The sequence below is a fragment of the Knufia obscura genome, assembly GCF_036327395.1.
Source record: "Knufia obscura strain CCFEE 5817 isolate CBS 148926 chromosome Unknown scaffold_14, whole genome shotgun sequence".
NCBI lineage: Eukaryota > Fungi > Ascomycota > Eurotiomycetes > Chaetothyriales > Trichomeriaceae > Knufia > Knufia obscura.
The window spans coordinates 558,510-579,027 of NW_027042700.1; the positions used below are offsets into that span (position 1 = coordinate 558,510).

General features: G+C 49.4%; 11 protein-coding genes across 11 annotated transcripts; 8 read left to right on the forward strand and 3 right to left on the reverse strand.

The window, feature by feature from the left end:
- Positions 1-283: 283 nt before the first annotated feature.
- On the forward strand, positions 284-472 carry PMZ80_009734 (uncharacterized protein; the record flags this gene model as incomplete). Its single annotated transcript, XM_064878127.1, has 1 exon — positions 284-472. A coding segment is annotated over one exon (189 nt), but the record flags the coding sequence as incomplete, so codon positions are not given.
- Positions 473-5,448: 4,976 nt separating this feature from the next.
- PMZ80_009735 (uncharacterized protein) lies at positions 5,449-5,667 on the forward strand (the record flags this gene model as incomplete). The annotated part of the gene is made up of 1 exon (XM_064878128.1): positions 5,449-5,667. The coding sequence occupies one exon, from the start codon at positions 5,449-5,451 to the stop codon at positions 5,665-5,667; it is 219 nt and encodes a 72-aa protein (XP_064726236.1).
- Positions 5,668-5,926: 259 nt separating this feature from the next.
- Positions 5,927-6,443, forward strand: PMZ80_009736 (uncharacterized protein; the record flags this gene model as incomplete). Its single annotated transcript, XM_064878129.1, has 2 exons — positions 5,927-6,066; positions 6,167-6,443. 2 exons carry the CDS (start codon positions 5,927-5,929, stop codon positions 6,441-6,443), a joined length of 417 nt encoding a protein of 138 aa, XP_064726237.1.
- A 318-nt stretch (positions 6,444-6,761) lies between these two features.
- Positions 6,762-7,697, reverse strand: PMZ80_009737 (uncharacterized protein; the record flags this gene model as incomplete). Its single annotated transcript, XM_064878130.1, has 1 exon — positions 6,762-7,697. One exon carries the CDS (start codon positions 7,695-7,697, stop codon positions 6,762-6,764), a length of 936 nt encoding a protein of 311 aa, XP_064726238.1.
- Positions 7,698-10,119: 2,422 nt separating this feature from the next.
- Positions 10,120-11,966, forward strand: PIN4 (Peptidyl-prolyl cis-trans isomerase pin4; the record flags this gene model as incomplete). The annotated part of the gene is made up of 3 exons (XM_064878131.1): positions 10,120-10,497; positions 10,546-10,941; positions 10,995-11,966. The coding sequence occupies 3 exons, from the start codon at positions 10,120-10,122 to the stop codon at positions 11,964-11,966; spliced, it is 1,746 nt and encodes a 581-aa protein (XP_064726239.1).
- Positions 11,967-13,159: 1,193 nt separating this feature from the next.
- On the forward strand, positions 13,160-13,978 carry HTZ1 (histone H2A.Z; the record flags this gene model as incomplete). The annotated part of the gene is made up of 3 exons (XM_064878132.1): positions 13,160-13,261; positions 13,592-13,661; positions 13,731-13,978. 3 exons carry the CDS (start codon positions 13,160-13,162, stop codon positions 13,976-13,978), a joined length of 420 nt encoding a protein of 139 aa, XP_064726240.1.
- A 724-nt stretch (positions 13,979-14,702) lies between these two features.
- On the forward strand, positions 14,703-14,939 carry PMZ80_009740 (uncharacterized protein; the record flags this gene model as incomplete). Its single annotated transcript, XM_064878133.1, has 1 exon — positions 14,703-14,939. The coding sequence occupies one exon, from the start codon at positions 14,703-14,705 to the stop codon at positions 14,937-14,939; it is 237 nt and encodes a 78-aa protein (XP_064726241.1).
- Positions 14,940-15,148: 209 nt separating this feature from the next.
- On the reverse strand, positions 15,149-16,307 carry PMZ80_009741 (uncharacterized protein; the record flags this gene model as incomplete). The annotated part of the gene is made up of 2 exons (XM_064878134.1): positions 15,149-16,094; positions 16,153-16,307. 2 exons carry the CDS (start codon positions 16,305-16,307, stop codon positions 15,149-15,151), a joined length of 1,101 nt encoding a protein of 366 aa, XP_064726242.1.
- A 926-nt stretch (positions 16,308-17,233) lies between these two features.
- On the forward strand, positions 17,234-18,136 carry WWM1 (WW domain-containing protein wwm1; the record flags this gene model as incomplete). The annotated part of the gene is made up of 1 exon (XM_064878135.1): positions 17,234-18,136. One exon carries the CDS (start codon positions 17,234-17,236, stop codon positions 18,134-18,136), a length of 903 nt encoding a protein of 300 aa, XP_064726243.1.
- A 364-nt stretch (positions 18,137-18,500) lies between these two features.
- On the reverse strand, positions 18,501-19,398 carry PMZ80_009743 (uncharacterized protein; the record flags this gene model as incomplete). Its single annotated transcript, XM_064878136.1, has 2 exons — positions 18,501-19,247; positions 19,318-19,398. The coding sequence occupies 2 exons, from the start codon at positions 19,396-19,398 to the stop codon at positions 18,501-18,503; spliced, it is 828 nt and encodes a 275-aa protein (XP_064726244.1).
- Positions 19,399-19,834: 436 nt separating this feature from the next.
- On the forward strand, positions 19,835-20,370 carry PMZ80_009744 (uncharacterized protein; the record flags this gene model as incomplete). Its single annotated transcript, XM_064878137.1, has 2 exons — positions 19,835-20,312; positions 20,360-20,370. The coding sequence occupies 2 exons, from the start codon at positions 19,835-19,837 to the stop codon at positions 20,368-20,370; spliced, it is 489 nt and encodes a 162-aa protein (XP_064726245.1).
- Positions 20,371-20,518: the final 148 nt, after the last annotated feature.

Here is a 20,518-nt window from a genome sequence, read left to right on the forward strand (position 1 = left end):
GGGTGGACCCAACACTATATATGCAGGAAGGGTACCTACACCTAATGTGGTGATACCCGATTAAGCTGAAGAGACAGAAGAAGTCGAAGACGACACTGATGAGGACGAAGATGAACCGGATTTAGACGGCCGTGACCTTGAGGCCTATGACCCCGATTACGACTATATTGAAGACGTCGATAACTTTACGTAACCCGGATCATATATCTTAGACCTATAGGAATAAGTACCTGAACAATAGGGAGAGCTACCTAAGTAATAGGGGGAGCTACCTAAGTAATAGGGGGAGCTTGATAGATTCGATAATCTACCTACCGACGAGAACGAAGACTCCGACGTAGGTGAAAGAGAAGACGGAACTATAGTAGCCTGGGACGTCCCTAGAGACGACCACGACTACGACTCCTATTTTGTCGGTATGGCCGGTCGCGACGACGACGACGACGACGATGATGATAACTATATTGAATAGGGCGAGGACACCGACGATGAAGACGTTGACAACTTAAAGTTTAAGTATAAAGGAGTAGCGGAAGCGTAGGCTAAAACCTTAGCTATAGGGTACGGAGTTTAGAAAGTCGAGTTGAAATACTTTAATATAGCCGTTAAAGAAAAGAAGTCAGTATACATAAAGACACTAGTCGGGAGTGTGGTGGGACCACTTAGTATATTGAAACCCAAACCAGATAGTTGCGATGTCTGCTTTCGGATGAGGAGAACGTGCGACCGTACTAAGGGCGACTGATGCGTTAATTGTACGAAGAAGAGGCGTATATGTATCGAATAAACAGACGCTACTAAAGCTCTGCACCCCATAGAGAATCGCATACCGTAGATAGCACTAGACCCGATGGATAAGTGTCGGAGGTGCTACTAAAGCGGAAAACCGTGTGTCTTTATAGACGGTAACGAGAAGTGTAAGAGGTGCCGGTAGGCTAAGAGACGGTGTAATATGGATCTTACGGGAGCGAAGAAATTTAAAGCGAAAACGAAACTAGACGCCGAGAAGTAACCGAAGGGCGTCCCTGATGTAGAAAAGTGCGAGAGGTGCTATAAGTGGAATATGAAGTGTGCCGGCAATGTACTATGCGATAAGTGTAAGGATAGACCGATCCTATTGAAGATATGCGCGAAATAGACGCCTACCTAGGAACTACAGAAGGCTGATCTTCCGAAATGTAGGAACTGCTTCTATTACAAGGCTCACTGCGATAGAGGAAGACTATGTAGCGTCTGTGTGTCTCGGAAGTACAGTTGTACCTATGTGTACGACGGAGGACTGTCGGTCGTACAGTACCCGGAGGAACCTATGATAGGGAAAACGATATACAGTAATACTTGCCTTATGTGCCTGTACGATAATAAGATATGTATAGGCGACGGGAGTAAATCGTGCGTGCGATGCGTGGTTGAAACTAAGCCCGGACGCTAAACATGTAGCTACAGAAGAATAAATGGGTTAAAGGAAATATTCCTTATCGCACTATATAAGCAGGACGACGAAGGAAAGGTTACCCTGCGAGACGACTATGAGACACTGATACTATCGATATAGGCAGCGTAGGCTACGCGAGAAGGCTAGCGAGCGTGGCGTGTGATGCACCTAATAAGCAGTAACTAATTGTTAATTGGGCTACAGGATACCGAGAACGCTACGCCGGCATAAATCGCCTATCGTGTGGCGTTCCCTTACGGAGTAAAGATAATGAGTACGCCGGCTGATGGACTGCAGTGTATGATTTATGCTATTGTACTGGGGTGTTATGAGGCCGGTGTCTCCACGTGACCAGTAATGGTACGAGTGGAACCTCAGTGGTTCTACTCAAGTAAGCTGAGTGGGATGTTGGGCCAGTGAGTATTCAATGCAAGGTCGAGTTATGCACAGGTAGGGTTCTGGTATAACTTAGGTTGACTACGGAACTATAAACTGTACTGAAGGAGAGCCGTGATCTATATACTTATTCCTATAGTCTCGAATAGGAAGTCTTGGTTGGTTCAATGGTCAATTAGTATCGTTCCTACCAATTGCCCATACAACCAGTTATTGCCTTTCTGGGAAGTCACGTGACAGGTCCCTTGTCCTTCACGTGCCAGGCTTCCTCGCATGACCTTCCTTATATCTCTTGTGTCCGGCCGCCGGACGGCCTGACCAATGTGGTCCGTAACATGGGGATGCTGGAGTAATACCTAAAACTCCGATAACCGAGTACCGACGAGCTGCTCGACACTATGAAACACCCCGTACTACGTCTGTAGAGCCTAATTACGGGATTGACGAACGTTGACACGTTTACGGTAGATTAGGGTGGTGTATTTCTACACTACTAGGGCACGCGGCACGGGCTAAACCTGTAGCTCGGATGCTTAGCTAAAGGGCGCTAACTAATACTGGTCCCTATCCCCGATGCACCGGGCACACGATACATCCTGTGGGTCTATAACGATAGTGTAGAAAAAGATATCTACGACTTAGTAAATAAGAGATGGAAGATAATCGGTGTGGGACACTGGTCGGGACTAGAACCTATAACTCGAAAGTAGGTATAAAAGAGAAAGCGTGACGAAGTGGATGACCTTGATTCAGAGGACAATATAGATACTGATCTAGAGGACGATGTAGACGCTGGTCCAGAAGACCACATCGACGACGATGAGGAGGAAACTCCTGATGCTGGTGGGATAAGCGACGTGGAAGTCGATGGCGATATCTAAGACTTTGCCTACACAGCCTCTATAAAGAAGACTGGATACGGCACGATGCTAGGTATTGTACTGCTCGGCGCCGTTAGCGCGATACTGTCCGATCCTTAGAACCGAGTAGAAGCTATGCGCGCGCCGGACGCTAAGGAGTTTAAACTGGTAGAAAGCCGAGAAATATATAGCCTACGCGTTAACCACACCTACGATATCGTAGATCTCCTAGAAGGAGTGAGGGCTATTATATCCCGTATGGTCTATAAGCGCAAATACGGCTACGACGGTAAAATTAAGATATATAAGGCCAGACTCGTTGCGCGAGGCTTCTAATAGTAGGAAGGTCTCGACTATGACGAGACTTTCGCCGCCGTGGTTAAGGCATACTTGTTTAGAATCCTCTTTGCACTTGCGGCCGTATATGGATAGTATATTGAGTAGATGGACGTAAAAACCGCGTTCCTTAATAGCGACCTCGATAAACCCGTCTATATGAAGCCTCTACTAGGCTTTAAGATACCTCGCGGAAAGGTACTACTACTTTGAAGGGCACTATACGGGCTTAAATAATTACTACGGACGTGGTGGGGTAAGTTTACGAATACGTTGCTAGTATGGGGCTGGCGCGTGTTCGACTTTGACCTATGTGTCTTTGTTAACGATAAGGAGGGACTGATACTCTGTCTGTGGGTAGACGATATTCTTATCTTTGGTAAAGATAAGGCTAAGATCGATGCCTTTAAATAGAAGATCTCCTAGAAGTTTGAAATGACGGACGAAGGTAAATGCACGTACTACCTAGGCATGTATGTCGACTAGCGTCTAGGGTCGGTCTATGTCTACTAGGGATAGTATATTACCTAAATGATCGATAAGTATAAAATGAACGATGCGGCCACCGCGGGCACGCTAGGCGATTACAACGCGAAGCTAAGAAAATAATAGGATACGACGGTAGATCCGCTGTTTAAACTCGACTATTAATTGAAAGTCGGGTCTCTGAACTTTGCATCGAACCAAACTCGGCCTGATATCTCGTTCCTGACGGGATATATAGCTCGTTACGCCTTAAACCTAGATTAGATATACGCCGATGTCGTGTCCTATATTTTCCGGTACCTTAAGGGGACTAAGGATACAGGCCTGCTGTACCGAAAGGACGTAGGACTTGATCTGAAAGGATATGTGGATAGCGACTTCGGTAATTGCGAAGACATATGAAAATCTACTACGGGCTATATTTTCACGCTCGCGGGTGCCCCTATAGACTGGAAATCTAAACGATAGGATACGGTCGCAATTTCAACTATGGACGCCGAATATATTGCTGTAGGAGCAGCAGCTACATAGGCTATATGGATTCGTAACTTCATTAATAACCTGAAAATCCCCGGCTACGAAGTTGGCGTAGTACTACTACACATCGACAATAATGCAGTACTGAAGCTGATGAGAAACCCGGAATTTTATGCTAAGTTAAAGCATATCGAGATCAAGCACCACTTTATACGTGAAAAGGTCATGAAAGACAAGGTTATCGACACCCTACGGGTGAATACTAAAGACAACATCGTAGACATCCTGACTAAGGCTCTGGCACGACCGCTATATGAGGACTTGGTACGCAAATCTGGCCTAAGCACGCCACCGGCTGTGAAAGGCAACATACGAAAAAGCATTTGTACTGTGAAAGCAACAGTGTAAGGGGAGAATGAGGGATGACGCTATTACGTTTGTTTTCTTTGTTTGCCCTTAATCACATACTATTTATGCGATCTCTCTAGACTTCCCTGACCTATCCCACAGACAAATACTAACCCGCTAAACTACTATCGTAAATACAACGACCTAAAATCATATCTCAGCACGAAAAAATGGATAAGATCGGAGCCCTAGCTGGGGGAGAAAACATCTAGATATCGCGATAGACGCTGCGAATCGCAGCTATTATAGCCGTTTACCTTATCTCTATTATGATTATAGTGAAGCTATTCGGTACATTTGACTACGAAAGAGGCGTAATTACGATGATAGAAACAGAAATTATGAGAACTATGTTGGTTTCGGTACTCGTTACTGTTATGTACGAGATGGCTCGATCCCTTTATAACACTATATGAACGGCCCTTTACTAGGCGTCTATATATATATGCAAAATTTAAACCTAAAATGCTACTTAACAGCTAATAGACAGATCGAGATATAATTAAAGAGTGAAAGAGTTTATGAACTAAATGATTAAGAGACTTGAGCGGACTATGAGAGAGTCTGATATTAGGAGAGGAACAAAGATAGGAAAAGATACCGCAGGTCTATTTGAGGCTCATCGGCTTCGCTTCGACAAGCTAGGGGGAGTGTTGGACCCACGGTCATATGATATGCTGCCTTGCCAAGATTAGGTACCTATGTGCATTCATAAGTAGTTCTATTATGCATGCATACAGACAATAGTATAGTCAATCAATCATCTTTACCACATTCATCAAGAGGTGGCACCAAAGATGGGACCAGATGTCAAGCCAGAACGACTCCGGTAAGTTCTATCGCAGAGTGAAGCACATCTGATCTCGGCACCACGCACTCTTTTACGCAATATTTCTTCACGGCCTTCGCAGGGACTCGTCGCACCATTTCTGCCTATCACTCGCCTTTATCCCAAGCAATTTTCTCAACTACCGACTGCAACCATCCCGTATCTCAGGGCTCCTCGCAACAGTAGCACCAAATCTCGAAGACACTCTATCAACGCACAACATGATCGACTGGAACGATCCTCAAAATGAGCGAATGCTCCTCCTCGCACTCTTGAACCGCGATCACCAAGGAAATTGGGAAGAGATCGCAAAGATCCTAGGACCCGACTTCACAACCCACGGCGTTCGGTACGCATTCCTCCCCTACCTAACACACTCTACAACCATCCTTGATTCCCAGCAGAAGCAGCGCGATCTTGCGCAGCAGACTGTGTGTTGACTCGAAAGTGAAGTACACCTTCACCTCGATCCCACTTAGGCAGACGCCTCAGCCTGCGATTCTTTTCGTCTTTATGATCTACCCACATTGATCTGTTTCTTCGCACCTACGACTTATTCTTCGCAATTTCGACTCTTCTTCCCACATTTCCTTTCATATCTCCTATCATATCTTCCACTCTACTGACTCATCACGCCTTCGACTCTACTCACTCATCACCACCATCCACACCTATCCAACATATCCACACCTATCCAACATGCCTTTCAAATGGGATGCCGAGTCAGAACGCAAACTCCTCCTTTATATCGTCAAGCACTGCGATGTCAGACCAGGCATAGAGGCATTCAACGGCGTCGCAGCCGTGCTCGGCGAGGGCGTTAACTCCAATGCTTGCAAGTCAGTTGTGACCACAGCATCGCCATCGCGAGTCACATTCATTTTCCATACACCATCGTACATTCAAGTATTCTCAGCTAACCACTTTCTCCTCCCACAGCCAAAAATTCTACAAGCTCAAACGAGAATCTGAGCAGCTCCTAGCCAAGGCCGGCATTGAGACACCAGCTACACCATCAACCAAGAAGACCACGGCAGCTAAGACCAAGGCCACTCCCAAGAGCACTGGCAAAGGCCGAAAGCGAAAGACCGACGCTGAGGGCAATGACGAGGAGGATGCCAACGAGACACCATCTAAGAAGGCAAAGAAGGAGGTCGAGGAGGATGTTGAGGAGGGAAACGGGGTGGCTGAGAGAGAATCTGATGATCAGATCTGAATGTGAGTACATAAGCCAGATTGCTTCGAATGGTGGCCAACGTACTTGCAGCTCAGCATCCAAAATCAAACACGATGACTCGACGGAGGAGTTTTACACAGGCCCTACCACAATTCAAGCGAGCACACGCATTTGACATTGAAGCATTAAATACAGAAAACGACACACGAAGTCATCAGACAGCCGAGGAGACGAAACGAAAGCTGTACATGAAATTGCTGCAAAACTGGTCACGCTCAGGATAGCTCAATGATATTACTCAGAAACCAGAGAGGACAACTAGTTACATAGACCTACCTCAATGCTAACTCCATGCAATCAATCCACCCTCTCCCCAATAACCCCCCTAAACCTCCTCATAACATCCTCCCACCCCTCCCTATCCCCCTCCGCAAACTCCCTAACCCTCCTCACACCCTCCCAATCCCCCCTCATATGCTCCACACTCGTCGTGCCATTCAACACCACCGTATTCCCCAACCCCAGCACAAGACAATACAGCGCATTAGCAGGCTCAATTTGCAAATTCCTCGCAACATCCATCACGACCTCCGACCTCAACAACCCCGGATTCGCACTCAACGTCCAAAAACACTGATAGACCATGCCCCTCTCGCCGCAGAATTTTCGAATTGCAACGTCGTATTTCGTGTCTGCGTAGAACCTATTCTGCACGATGGAGGGTTTGATGCGCGCGGTGTCGTAGAGGGCCATTAGGGTTTGTAAATCTGTATTTGAGATACCAAGGTGGCGGATGCGATCGGGGACGTATTGCTCGAGTGCGCTCCAGACTTCAAGCGTCTGGCCCATGGTTGGCATGGGGGAGTGGAGGATTAGAGCGTCGAGGTAAGGCTGCTCGTTATTTACAGTGAAATTCCGTAGAGAAGTTGCGACGGATTGTTGGACTTGTTCGGTCAGACTCGCTTTGGGGTTATACGGGATGTTGTTTGGGTCCTGGCCGCCGATGGAGGTGTACTTGGTCTGGATGTAGATGTCTGAACGCGTAAGTTTATTTTTGTTGTTGGGCGAGGAGAGGTGTTGTCTGATGCCAGCGGCTACGAGGTCTTCTCTGTAGTGGCGGGGTTGGCATGCTGTGTCGATTGCGGTGAAGGTGTTTTGAAGGGCGGTTTGGACGAGGGGGGTGGTGTGGTCTTTTTTCCAGGCTGTGCCGTAGAGGAATGGGGGGAGGGTGGTTGGGGGTTTGGACTTGGAGAGGATGGGGAGGTGGGTGAAGAGGGAGGATGGGGATGTCATTTCTGGAGGTTGTGGGTTTGGTTAGGCTGAGGTGTGATGAGGACGTTGCGATGTGCTCCTACCACACTCTTGTCTTGAAGGATCAACTTGGGATATTTGATTGAAAGTAGAAGGTCGCTTCCCTCGGGGTTTATATATTAGGTCATCCTGACGCAAGTGCTGTGATTGATGGGCATCGTTTGTTGCAATCACACCATTTGCTTATTACATTGAAAGAGTCAGGACATTCCGATTCATCAATTGCAAAGATTCTGTCAGCATCGATTACGACTATCATGGAGATACTTACTGGCAGTCCACGAAAACGAGAGTATATATATTTGAGTTGCGGCAGCGGACGGCGGGCGCCCCGGTGGAATTTTATTCAAACGTGACCATGCGTGTAAGACGTATATCGAGAGCGCATCATCGTTGGACGTCGCTATCTACAGGGCACTTATTGGGTAAAAGAAGAGGCTTCCTGTATAAGTGCAGACGACTGGCGGTCGAGTATCTATCTGATTTTGACTCGACATCTGCGTCCAAGGCGGCATGTGGGAGGACCGACTATCTATCTCACCGTGCGCCCTGCAAGGGACGGTTGCTGATGTTGAAAGCTGACACTCCAGTTGAGCTAGCCGCGCAATATTCTAGACACTCTGATAGCTTCAGTCGTGCTTTGCGACAGCATGCCGGTGTACTGGTGTACGCATACAGGCAACGGTGATGTCCGTCTAGAGTCCGCATGGTCGGCTGTGGGTCATACAGCTTGAGATCTGGCCTAGCTAATAATGCAGCATGTCTCTAACTGCATATGAGTGCAGTGATTGGTTCATAGCCTATTCGACTATTGATTGATGGTATGCGCAAATACTCCGCAGATGTCTGAGAGATGTCCAAAACCATCGCGTTGCAGTACTCGTACGGTACTGTATCTCACCCCTAGCAGATCGAGCAACTGAGGTTTCGACGTGAGCAACGTCAGAGCTTCAGGGAACACCCTTGTTACCTTGGCTCATCTTCTCCACGCAGATCGGCAACGAGGCTCTTTCTCGTGTGAAGATACCAGAGACAGGTCATCGAAACAGAATCTTATTGCGCCAGACTCAATCATGCTCGGAGAAATTCACCTAGCTGATTCATCAACTTATATGTTCGGACTGTAACGACGGTCGATGAAATATGCTATGACTTTGCTTCGATAGAGTAGGTGGTAAGACGATCCCTGATCAAGTCCCAGAAGACTTGGTGGATGGGTTGATCCGGGCGGATAGTGGGGAAAATGCTTCGATCATCGAAGCCAAAATAATAGGGGAACCATGATGGTGGGTTATTCGACCTCGATGAAATGCAGCAGAAAGAGACCGCGTATGGAACAGAGAGAAATTGGGTGTGGCTCGAGTTGGAGGCGTAAGCTGCTCAGACGTGGGAGGAGACGGGTCATGGGTTACAGACTGCTGCCAACTGCCATAAAAGATGCATGTCGAAAGTCGCTGGAGGTTGCATGGACGTGCTTCAACAAACAAGAATACAGCAAACAGCTTTGCCTAACAACCACTCATTTCGACTGTGCATGCAGGAGTCGACTCGGCAGCAACATCGCTGTTTTGTCCTCGTTGGCTCTTCGCCTCGTTTTATGTCGGGCATAGTGTTATGATCAGGAAGCTCAAGGATATGGCTCACCCAGTGAGGCGAGCAAGATTAGTAGTCGAGTAGTCGTGTGATAGGAGTAGGAGCGAGTTTTAGGGATGTGGCGCACTCTGGTATGTGTGGAGGGGATCCCGTCTTGAGCAGAAAAGCGTGGCTCTTGAACAGGCAACGGCCGGTGGTTCGAGTCTGAAGAGTGGTCGCGTTTTAGTGGTTCTCCGTGCTTGGAAGGTGGTCCCCTAGACCACCCGGAAACTAGCTCAACGCTACTTCCTTCATCGCAATTTCGACACTCTGTAACGTCCTTTACTGATTTACATTAATCCTAAACCATCCGTACACCAAATTGTGCTTAGCAGCTTTGCTCCCTATTACGACCTCTGATATTTCTCTCCTTAATAGCCATGTCCATTTGATGAGTGTTGATGCCGGCTGTCCATCACGATTGCGCACGATTGCCATGAAATTTTTTCCACTCCTTGCATACGGCAGTATCTAACCTCACTTTCAACCGCGAGGATTTGCTCTTGATCGCATCTCCTGACTCGGAGCCACGTATCGGCTGCATCATCGAGCTTATTCAGTAAGCACCAAGGGTTCGACATCTACAGAGCTTTGTCGGGCATCTGAAATCACGATCAAAGACTCTCTTGATAGGCCAGGTTGTCGGCGCGCCCAAGGCGTCTCCAGAAATACACCGAAATACTACAGAGATCCGACTTGATAGAGCGCAGCTTGATTCCAAGCAAGAGAAAGCAAGAAAGAGAAAGAGACGAGCATGGCTACCTTCTCCAACATGAACGAAGGATACTACGATAATCCGACATCAAGGTCGCCACGATCTTATCGCAACCACCAACCCCAGATGAACAGGGCCAACTCCAGACCCATGGACAGCGCATACGGTTCGATGCAGGGCGCAATGTATGCAAACAACAATTCTTACAACAACAACAACAATACCGCTCAGAGCCTCCGGTATGGTGGCGGTCCTTTTGCGCCCCCGATGCAGAACGGCATGCAGAATGGAATGGGCAATGCCCACTTCCCATACGACTCGGCTGCTGCCCAAACCTGGAATGCTGGCTCCAACGGTATACCGAGTTTCAATGTAGGCTTGCAAGATCCCTCGAGAAGTGTTCGACCAAGTCGTGGCCGAGGCCCGGTCTCAAACGTGAGTTATCTTCCTGTGCTTCGTAAGCTGCCACTAACTTTGTGTCAGCTCTGGGATGATTCAGCATACCCTCCACAACAGCCTGCCTCTCAGCTTGGGCGCCAGCCCTCCTTGACTGGCCGTCAGGAGCTCCCAGATGACGACGAGCTGATTCCAACCGCGATCGTCATCAAGAACATCCCCTTCGCTGTCAAGAAGGAACAGCTTGTCGAGCTGATGGTTAACATGAACCTTCCGTTGCCATACGCGTTCAATTATCACTTCGATAACGGAGTTTTCCGAGGATTGGCTTTCGCCAACTTCACTAGTCCTAACGAAACTGAGCAAGTCATTCAGGCTTTAAACCATATGGAGCTCAGTGGCCGGAAGCTGAGAGTTGAGTACAAGAAGATGCTCCCACTGGCAGAAAGAGAACGGATTGAGCGAGAAAAAGAGAGCGTCGAGGTCAATTGGAGGAGCAGCATCGTCCACTGCCTTCGGATCGTCTGCACACTCAGGTGTCCATGTCGGCCTTGTCTCAAGCTAGAAACACTCCTTCACCTCTCTCGCACCGCCAATCTGCGAGACCAAGCGCCGACATCGACATGAACGATCCTGTTACCTTGGAATTCTACACCCAGCTTACCCTCTTCAAGTTGAACGCTGAGCCGGAAACATTAATCTTTCCCCAAGATTTGCCGCCCGAGAACAGGAGGCTCGTTCACACTCTTGCCCACCACATGGGTCTCCTGCACACTTCGCACGGTATGGGAGAACAGAGACAAGTCCATGTACAGCGAGCAGCGGCAGGTTCTAACGTCAGTCCTCCCAACCCAAGCGTCAATGCTCGACAGGGCTTAGTGCGCACAACCACTACGGACTATGGTGAGGGTCGCCCTTACGACGGACCCAGTTATACTTCGCTCCGCGGTCAAGCATCGGTTGGCCTTCTTGATGCTCGTGGTGACACAAATGCTTTTGGCAGACAGGACAATAGTAATCTGCGGAATGCCAAATCCTACGCCGACCTGCGCACATGGAGCCCCTCTCCTGTACCTTCAGCAGCAAGCTTCCCAGCTGCCCTCCAAACCAACGGATCTCGCCTTCAAGCCATAGGAGACACAGCTGGATCTAACACGCCCACTTTGACCCCAGTGGCGTCAAATCCGACTATGGGCAACGGCCGAGACGAGCCATTTCTGATTTCCGGCTTCAATAACCTTGGTATTGGAAATGGTTCCAGCTCTCAAACAAGTCCTCGTCGACAACGTAGCACATTCTTCAACAGCACGTCGACCTGGGAGGACCAACCTTCTTATCAAGCTACTGCACCCATCGGTAGTAAGCGCACTGTCAGCATTGGCCCTGATAGTTCGGCACCACTGAGACAATCACGTGGACCAGGGTCGACCAATGCTATGGGATTCCGCCGCCACAACGGACGTGGCAGTGATGAATTGCGAAACGCTGCATCGGCAATTGCCGAATGAATTTTTTGAACAGATACCCCTCTGCTGACGGAGCTCTGCGGAGCCTTTGACGAGACTATGATCTGATGAAGAGACGAAAACATCCAATCTGGACACACCTTCAAAAGTTAGACGCATAAGGGCAGCCTCACGACTGCACATATGGTTCAACAGCTTAGACTACGGTTTGACGGAAACGAATAACATTTCACGACCTGTGACAACAGCAGATAACCCCTTACGAAGAACACGGCGGAGACATTGCATTTTGCGAGACGGCAATATGATACATTTGTGCAAAGATCTATTGGAGATAGCATTTTATTGATTTTCACGATGAGAATGGAAGAAGAATAACATTAATTTATGGTCTGGAGGGCGGCAGGGGGAGTAGCATTACGCAAGGATCGAGTCCGCGACTTGCGTGTATGCATGCATAGGAAGGCGTAGTCACGAAGCAAATGGTGTTTTTCGCTCAATAGTAATAATAGCAGATCTATCTGCAACACTTCCATGTTGTATCAAAGCTTTCCATACCTTGTCATGTCCCTTCGCGTTGTTGTGGTTGTAGTCAAAAGAGGTTTAGTGCTTCAGCCTGTCACATGATCGACTGGCCGTCCCAAAAGAACCAGCAATACCATCGATTGATACCTTTGAAGAGGAATACATCACCGGTGAATGGTCGCAACGAAAAGCACACATGTCAAGCCAGGCTGCAGGATCTTCACGGAAAAGATGCACAACTGAGCACAGAGCTGAAGCTGATGGGCGCCTGTGCAAGGCCCTTGCTCGGAATGCTGTGCAGTGACAGTCCTCAGGCACTAACGTTGAGAGCCCAAGGTTGAAAGATGAATCAGAAGTACCCAACAACCACAAGTTCCGCCATCATGCGGCTTTCGAGAAGGCCGTATACGCCCACATAAGGTAAGGCCTGCGAGTTTAATGAACTGATCACTTCGCAGGAAGGCGCAACTCATCCCAGATGCCTTCCATCAGAATTGTGTCATTGCGAAGGGGAAGGCGCCAAGCACGCAGGCGGACCCCGCTATAAGTCTTTGCGCCTGTCCTCCCGAGCAAACGCGCCTTCCACCTTCTTATCTCCATTGTCATCACTTCCACGCGTCGCATTCACAGAACGATATAACAACCACATAACTCAAGTCGCATACACTTCTATATCACATTCCCCACCAATTTATACTCCGATAAGCACAATGGCAGGTGGCAAGGGAAAGAGCATTGGCGGCAAGGCCTCAGGCGCGAAGGACTCTGGCACGAAGACACAAAAGTCTCATAGTGCGAAGGCTGGATTGCAGGTGAGTCATGGCTAGAGCACGAAGCAAGAGTGAGAGCAACACGAGTTTGAGAGGGCGCAACGAGTAAACTGCTCGCGTTGCGACGCGTCATATCGCGCACAGCGTTGATGAGGTCAGACGGGACGTCGCTGAGCGTCCAGCGACCTCGTCGATAGCAGCAGAACGGGCGAACTCCGAAGACGACTTGCGCAACGCGCCCAAGGTTCTCTGATCGCTGTATGACGCGTCGCATGCCCAATACACACCTCAGCTTACTCGACGCACTCTCACCGACCTTACCTTCGAACAACATATCGCAACTTGAGTGTCCCAACTAACGCGTCACCACAGTTCCCCTGCGGTCGAGTCAAGCGTTTCCTCAAGAACAACACACAGAACAAGATGCGCGTAGGCGCAAAAGGTATGTCTGCCTGCCTAACCTGTCCCACCGTCCACTTCTACCTACACACACTAACACACCCATCCCCAGCCGCCGTCTACGTAACCGCAGTCCTCGAATACCTCACCGCCGAAGTCCTCGAACTAGCCGGCAACGCAGCCAAAGATCTCAAAGTCAAGCGTATCACGCCGCGTCATCTACAACTCGCGATTAGAGGAGACGAAGAGCTGGATACACTTATTCGCGCGACCATCGCCTTTGGTGGTGTGTTGCCGCATATTAATCGGGCGTTGCTGCTCAAGGTGGAGCAGAAGAAGAAGAAGGGCGCTGAGGCTTAGAGGATGTGATAGACGATGAGGAGGATGGCGCATTGTGAGATATGCACGCGCAGATGGGATGGGACGCATCGAATGTCACAACAATCACTATACCAGACTGACAGCGCCAAGAGGAGGCACTTTTGAATAATGAATGGCACAAGGAGGCGCAAGAGGGTTATCGTATTCTGTTCGAATATCCAGATTTGGGGCATATCATGGTTTCAATGCAGTTCTTTTCTTTACTTTTCTCGCCATTCAGATTTCAGCCCGACTGACTCGAAGGCCCTTGTCCTATTTTGTGCTCAGCAAGGCGCTCAAGACCCCCGCGGCACTTCCGTCTCTGTTTTCCATCTTCCGCGTTCGTCATGAACATTGAAGAGACCCAGGGCGAAGCGCAGCACACCCACCGCTGTCCAGTTGGTCCTTTGTGCTGTTCTACTCAATTCCAGCACAATGCTCGTGCACATCCATCTGGCCCAGACCAGACAACCGTCTTTGTCCCTGCTAATCAAGTTGTCCACAGCCCACTGCCTACTACAGCACGACGAACAATGAGTTGCCCACGATGCAATGCGATATATGCCTCACTGACTGCTCAGGAGCTGTCTAACTCCGAACCCAAGCATTGCCACTCACTCCCTTGACAGCACCAGCAAATCACACACAGTCAGTGTCGCTCATACTCGTAACCTCTCCTATCCATCACTACCACCACTGTCCAAACCCATTCCACATCCCCATCATGCCTCTCTTCTCCTCCTCCTCCAAGAACCCCAAAAAGTCCGCAAACGAGTTCAAAGCAATCTCATACGACAGCACAAGTAAGTACCATAACTTCGACAACAGCCACAGCACCAAACCAAAAGACGACAAAAAGAAGAAGGATGTGAATGTGAATGAGAAGGAGAAAGGGGAAGAGTGCAAGAAAACACCATATGAGCAGTGGGTTGCTGAGACGAGGCGGAAGATGGAGAAGTAATTCATCTTCCAAAGGTGCAAGTCTCATGTAGAGAGATCAGATTGTCATTCCGTATCAGACTTAGCAGCAAATGTTTCTCCAACCCGTTCTGACTCCTTCTTCATCGTTTGATTCATAAGGATTTCCCGGTAACTGCGAGCTGTTTAGCACATACTGGACAGCCGCAGGTTTCTGCCGAGTGCTCGCTCACACAGTCGTGATATATGTTATCACGAACCTCTCGAAGCAATAATACTCTCCTTCAGTACCTTCATCAACTCCAATCCGATCATACCGTGCTCTGCCACAATCTCTTGAAACTCATCTTCGTCTAGCAGATCCTCGACGTGAACGACGACATACCGCATCAGACTCTTAAGCAGAGCAGAGGTGTCGGTTGTTGATGCTGTTGTCTCGTCTCCTTCGCTAGAGTGTCTAGATACCCAGCCATTCGCGGACGCCGATGCCAGGTACCTAAGTACGTCGAGCAGCTCGTCTATATCTTTCTGTACTAGGGATGAGTACTTCTTGAGACGTCGCTCGAAAGCTTTCAAGGCGCTGGCTTGCAGACTCAAGACTCCATACTTGCCGGCTAGATGAAAGACCTTTGCGAAGTGCATCAGAGGATAAGATTTGCCAGTGGTTTTGTCTTTGAGATCGAGATTCGTCGTAGATGATTGAAGGGCTTTCAGACCTGTGGCCTGTTTCGAGATACTGCCGTGAGACTGAGCCAGCTGGAGCTCGAAGAAGGTTTGCAAGCCTAGTGCCGCAGGCTCGTCGCACTTTGAAGTCTCGCACTGCAGGCTGAGGAACATGGGTGTCTTGCAACCGTTGCACTTCACTAGAGACTTCTCGGACACTGTGCTGCCATTCTTGCTTTTGACCACTGCTTTGGAGGACGACTCGCTCTTCGTGGGCAGTGCAGCATGATTGATGTGCTCGCCCTTTAGGACGATACCATAAGCCATGGAAACGAGCTGCAGGAAGGCATCCTTGTCATCATGTCGGAGGTATTCATTGATGGTAGCTGCGTCTGTTTGACCGGCAGCGACGCTGGAAAGAAGGCTATGCAAAGGATGAGAGATACCTCGGAAGAGGCTTGCTTGGACGGTCGTCTGGCTCTGCTCAGGGCCGATGGTAAGAGTGATCGGAGGAGATTGAAGTAGTTCTTGCATGCTTCAGATGGTATGTTAGTGGCTGACGATCGAATTGGTTTTTGTACCTGCCCACTTACCTTGCCGGGTCCTTTCTCATCGGCACAGGGTCGTACAAGACCACTGCATTGTTAGCTTGACCAGCTGATGGGAACTTCATTGGCGACGGCTCAGGCGACGTAGCGTAGCCGGAGTCGAGCTTTGGTCGCTTGTTGGGAGTCTCCTCAAATGCCATGATCCGAAGTCGTGGTAGATCGAAGAAGTAGATTAGTTTGAGGGCAGATCTGCAAGTTAACAAATCGAGTAGCATAAGCTGGTGCAATCGAGTCGAGGAAGGTATGTTCGACGAAGCAGTTCATAAGGTAGCAGCAACCCAAGGTGACATGCTCATTGGATCCACCTTCTGTGGTCAGAAGAACATTTGAAACTCATCTGAGGTCTTCCCTTTAAACAGCTAGGGACAGTTGAGCGAACAAACACCACACGAAGCTCGCTCAGATACTGTACCGTGAGCAGTACAATTACAGTCCCTACCGTTTTGACCATTACGAGTCTCGCGCAGTGTCCTCATGGCATCTGTGCTAGCCGCCCGATGTCAAGGCTCTGCCAAATCTGCTGAGAAGAGGCACAGAAGTTGAAGTTCTCAAAGCTTTAGAACATGAGGCCGCAATAATGCAAGACGCGGATGAGTTCATATTTCATAGCCCATGACACAAAATCATACTTCTTCGACAGCCATCTTCAGAGAACGACTCATGTAAAGCCCAGTTCTCGGCTTCGAAAAGGGTTGTGGTTTATGCCACCACGGGCAGACGCACAAAAGAGATGCACTCACAAACCGGATGACCTTCAACTTACTGCGCCACAGCAAAGCGAACAAACACATTCCTTTTCTAGGATGAATCGAGGCGCAGCGCGCTAATCGCCCCGCCTCGATCGGCTACGTAATTGACAGTTTCACCCGCATGACGATGCCATGGCGCATGAACCGGCATGAACCTCCAGGCATGAAGCTTGGATATATGAGCACATCAAGGTTCACCTACTCTATTCCTCGTCGCAAACCTTACATTCTCATACAACCTCCCTCACAGACCTAACAATACACCCTTACTAAACTATATCAAATCACACTTATACTCTACACAGCACATTCTGAGCATGGCCGACTTCGCACCCCCCACAGGCCCACCCCCACCGCACGTCCCCGAAGGCTGGAAAGCAGTTTGGAACGACCAATACAAAGAGTACTTCTACGTAAACCTGCACACCAAACAATCAACATGGGAGAAGCCGACAGAACCCGCCTACCCAGCACATGAGTCTGCGCCTGCCGATGCGCCACCAGGCTACAACAACACTGGCGCACCAGTGGGCGCTGGCAGTGACACGAAGGGACAGTTCGGCTCGAATAACCCGTATGGTCAAAGCTCGACGGAGAGCGATGAGGCGTTTGCGAGAAGATTGCAAGAGGAGGAGAATGCAAGGCAGCGTGGCGGTGGACATGGTGGTGATTATTATGGCGCTGGTGCTGGCGCTGGTTCTGCTGCGGGATACGGCCAGAACTACCAGCAGTCAGGTCAACACGGTGGATATCCCGGTGCGCCGGACTACGGTTCGCAGCATCAGCAACAACAATACACGCAAAGCTCCGGCATGGACAAAGGAAAGTCAGGCGGTTTGTTCGGTAAGCTGAAAGATAAACTTGCGGCGGGCGCGGCTGGAAGTGGAGGACATGCTGGGAGACCAATGATGGGAGGTGGGATGATGGGTTCATCCATGATGGGTGGTGGTCATCACGGCGGAGGTTACGGTGGGTATCCGCAGCAGTATGGCCATGGTGGATATGGAGGAGGTTACGGAGGCGGCATGTATGGTCGTCCGCAGAGGAAACCTGGTATGGGCGCCGGTGGTGCGGCGGCGCTTGGTGTCGGTGGTGGGTTGCTGGGTGGGATGATGTTGGCTGATGCTATGGATAATGATGAGCAGGATGCTTATCAGGATGGGTATGAGGATGGGATGGATGGGGGTGATGACGGCGGTGGGGATGATGGTGGTGACTAAGCTGGTTCGTATTTGCAACTTGAGGCGGATGGTTGTTCGAATTGTACTTATGATTGAGCCTGAGATGACGCCTTTTGTATCTGTAAAGTAATGAGAAACAATGCACAGTATAATTCAATGGAGTAACGTCCAATTCGCTTCTGAGTGTCGTCCTCAGCGCTAGAGATCGGTACATTGTCGGTGCAATCGTGTGTGAAGTAGATCAAGAATGAATAAGAATTATATGTGTGGCAGTCACCACATCAGCAGCATCGTGCCTGCCATTATTATGGCCTCCGCCCTCACACACGGTGCTACAAGAGAAATAAAGAAAGCACGGCTCGCAGCACTTACCTGACCCTCAGGATTGACCCGTAGCCTCCGCTCATCTCTTCTTATTCCTCCCACTATGCTTATTCTGCTTCTTCGGATGCTTCTCGCCACGTCGGTCCTTAGGATGATTACCACGATCTTTCTGAAATGGTCGCGCCGGTGCACCATGCGCGCCTTTCGATCTTGCGTAGCTCGACCGTGCAAGATCTACATTGTCGAGTGCTGACATTGCTGCTTCATCGGTCAGATCCATAGCGGCTGCTTTCCCCTTCTTCTGGTGTGAGGGCGTCGTACGGTCATCGTCTGAGTCATCGTCGTCGAAATCGTCTTCCTCCCCTTCTTCGTCGGAGATGAGATCTATAGAATTTGATACGTTGCCGGACGCATTCGTGGAGGATGTAGTCGTCCCGGTGTTCTTCTTCCGCTTGTATGAGCCGTAGGTTTGCCTGCCGTTTGACTCAGCCCAATCGTCTTCTTCGTCCTCCGACGAATCGTCGTCTTCTGCTGTGTTGTTGGTTCCGTTCTGGACAGGGATGTTGACGTCTAACACCCATTGCGTCTCGTACTTGTTATTGCCAAAGCCTAGTTCTGCTCTTCTAGCTGCAACTAGGGCTTCGTACGCAGATTCTGCTTTGATCGCGGCTTTTAGTTCTGAGCGATCTGCGAAGACTCTTGTGTCGCTTGCGGGTGTTGATGGGACGGAAGAATCAGGAGTGTGGTCGGTCTTGCGCCTCTTTGCAGTGGGTTCTGATGCTGGTGTTGTGGGTGTATTGTTTGTGTTTGAGGCGCGCTGCATGAACTAGGATCTGTCAGCTGGTATCGTGTTTGGTAACGAAGCGCGTCGTTTGGGCTTGCTGCTCTGTTCTTACCTTCATTGTCAGTAGCCGAGAAGACATCTGCTTTGGTTGCTGGCTTGCCGCGCTGGCGCGAGGCGTCAGAGGGCTTGACATCTTGCTCAAATATTCCTAGAAGTAGACTGTGTAGAATGTGCGTTATGTGCAGAGAGGAAGGAAGCTGTTCTAGATTTATCTATGTAGCAGCGACAAAGATGCAGTGATAGCCCAGATTCATTTCACTGAAAAATGTTCGGACAATGTTTGACCGGTTTCCCGATGCTGGCCGCGGTTCCAAGTTCCCTGAAGGTGGTCCCCTCTGCTGTTTTAAGGCATCAGCTTGTGATAACAGGGTCATCTCTGACAGACAAAGAGATCTGACACAGTAGAGGTGACATTTGCTTCCGCCAACACTAGACAACTGTGTTCTCAAGATGTGTTTCTGTCGACAAGGCCATCGGGACGTGGTTACATAAATGCCTGCTCTTTCCTGCTATGACGTCTCACAACCGCGGAACTCTGATCTCAGCAGTCTCCAGATCACTGACAGAAAATGCCTACACACACTGCCCTTACGCAGAGTTATACGTTGAATACTGTACTACTCGTACTATTCTTGATCGCAATATTTCCTGGTCTACCACAGTACCTGCTCCTCTTCCCATTCCGCCTACTGTTTTCGTATACGAGCACTCCGAACCCGATACCCGCTGTTACTTGTCCACCAGGTTGCACTCCAGACCTGCCAAAGATGTCTTGGTCCCAGAAGACCTTTACACTCCCATCCAAGTCGCGGGGCTCCTACCTGGTCACAGATGATGTTGTGAAGAACCTACCCGAGATCAAGGACTACAAAGTCGGCCTTCTCAACCTCTTTGTACAGCATACTTCTTGCGCTCTGTCTTTGAACGAGAACTGGGACAGCGAAGTGCGGGAAGATATGAGCGATGCCTTGGATAGGATAGCTCCCGAGGATAAGAAAGGAAACCTATACAGACATTCAGCTGAAGGTCTAGATGACATGCCAGTGGGTTGAAGATACTGTGGAGGCAGAAGTATAATATGCTAATCGATGTAGGCACATATTAAGTCAGCTTTGATTGGCGCGAGTGTGACAGTCCCCATCTCTAACGGCAAGCTCAACACTGGAACGTGGCAGGGTATCTGGTACCTAGAATTCCGGGCTTCCAAGCATACCAGGAAAGTCGTTGCGACGATACAGGGAGAGAAGGCATGA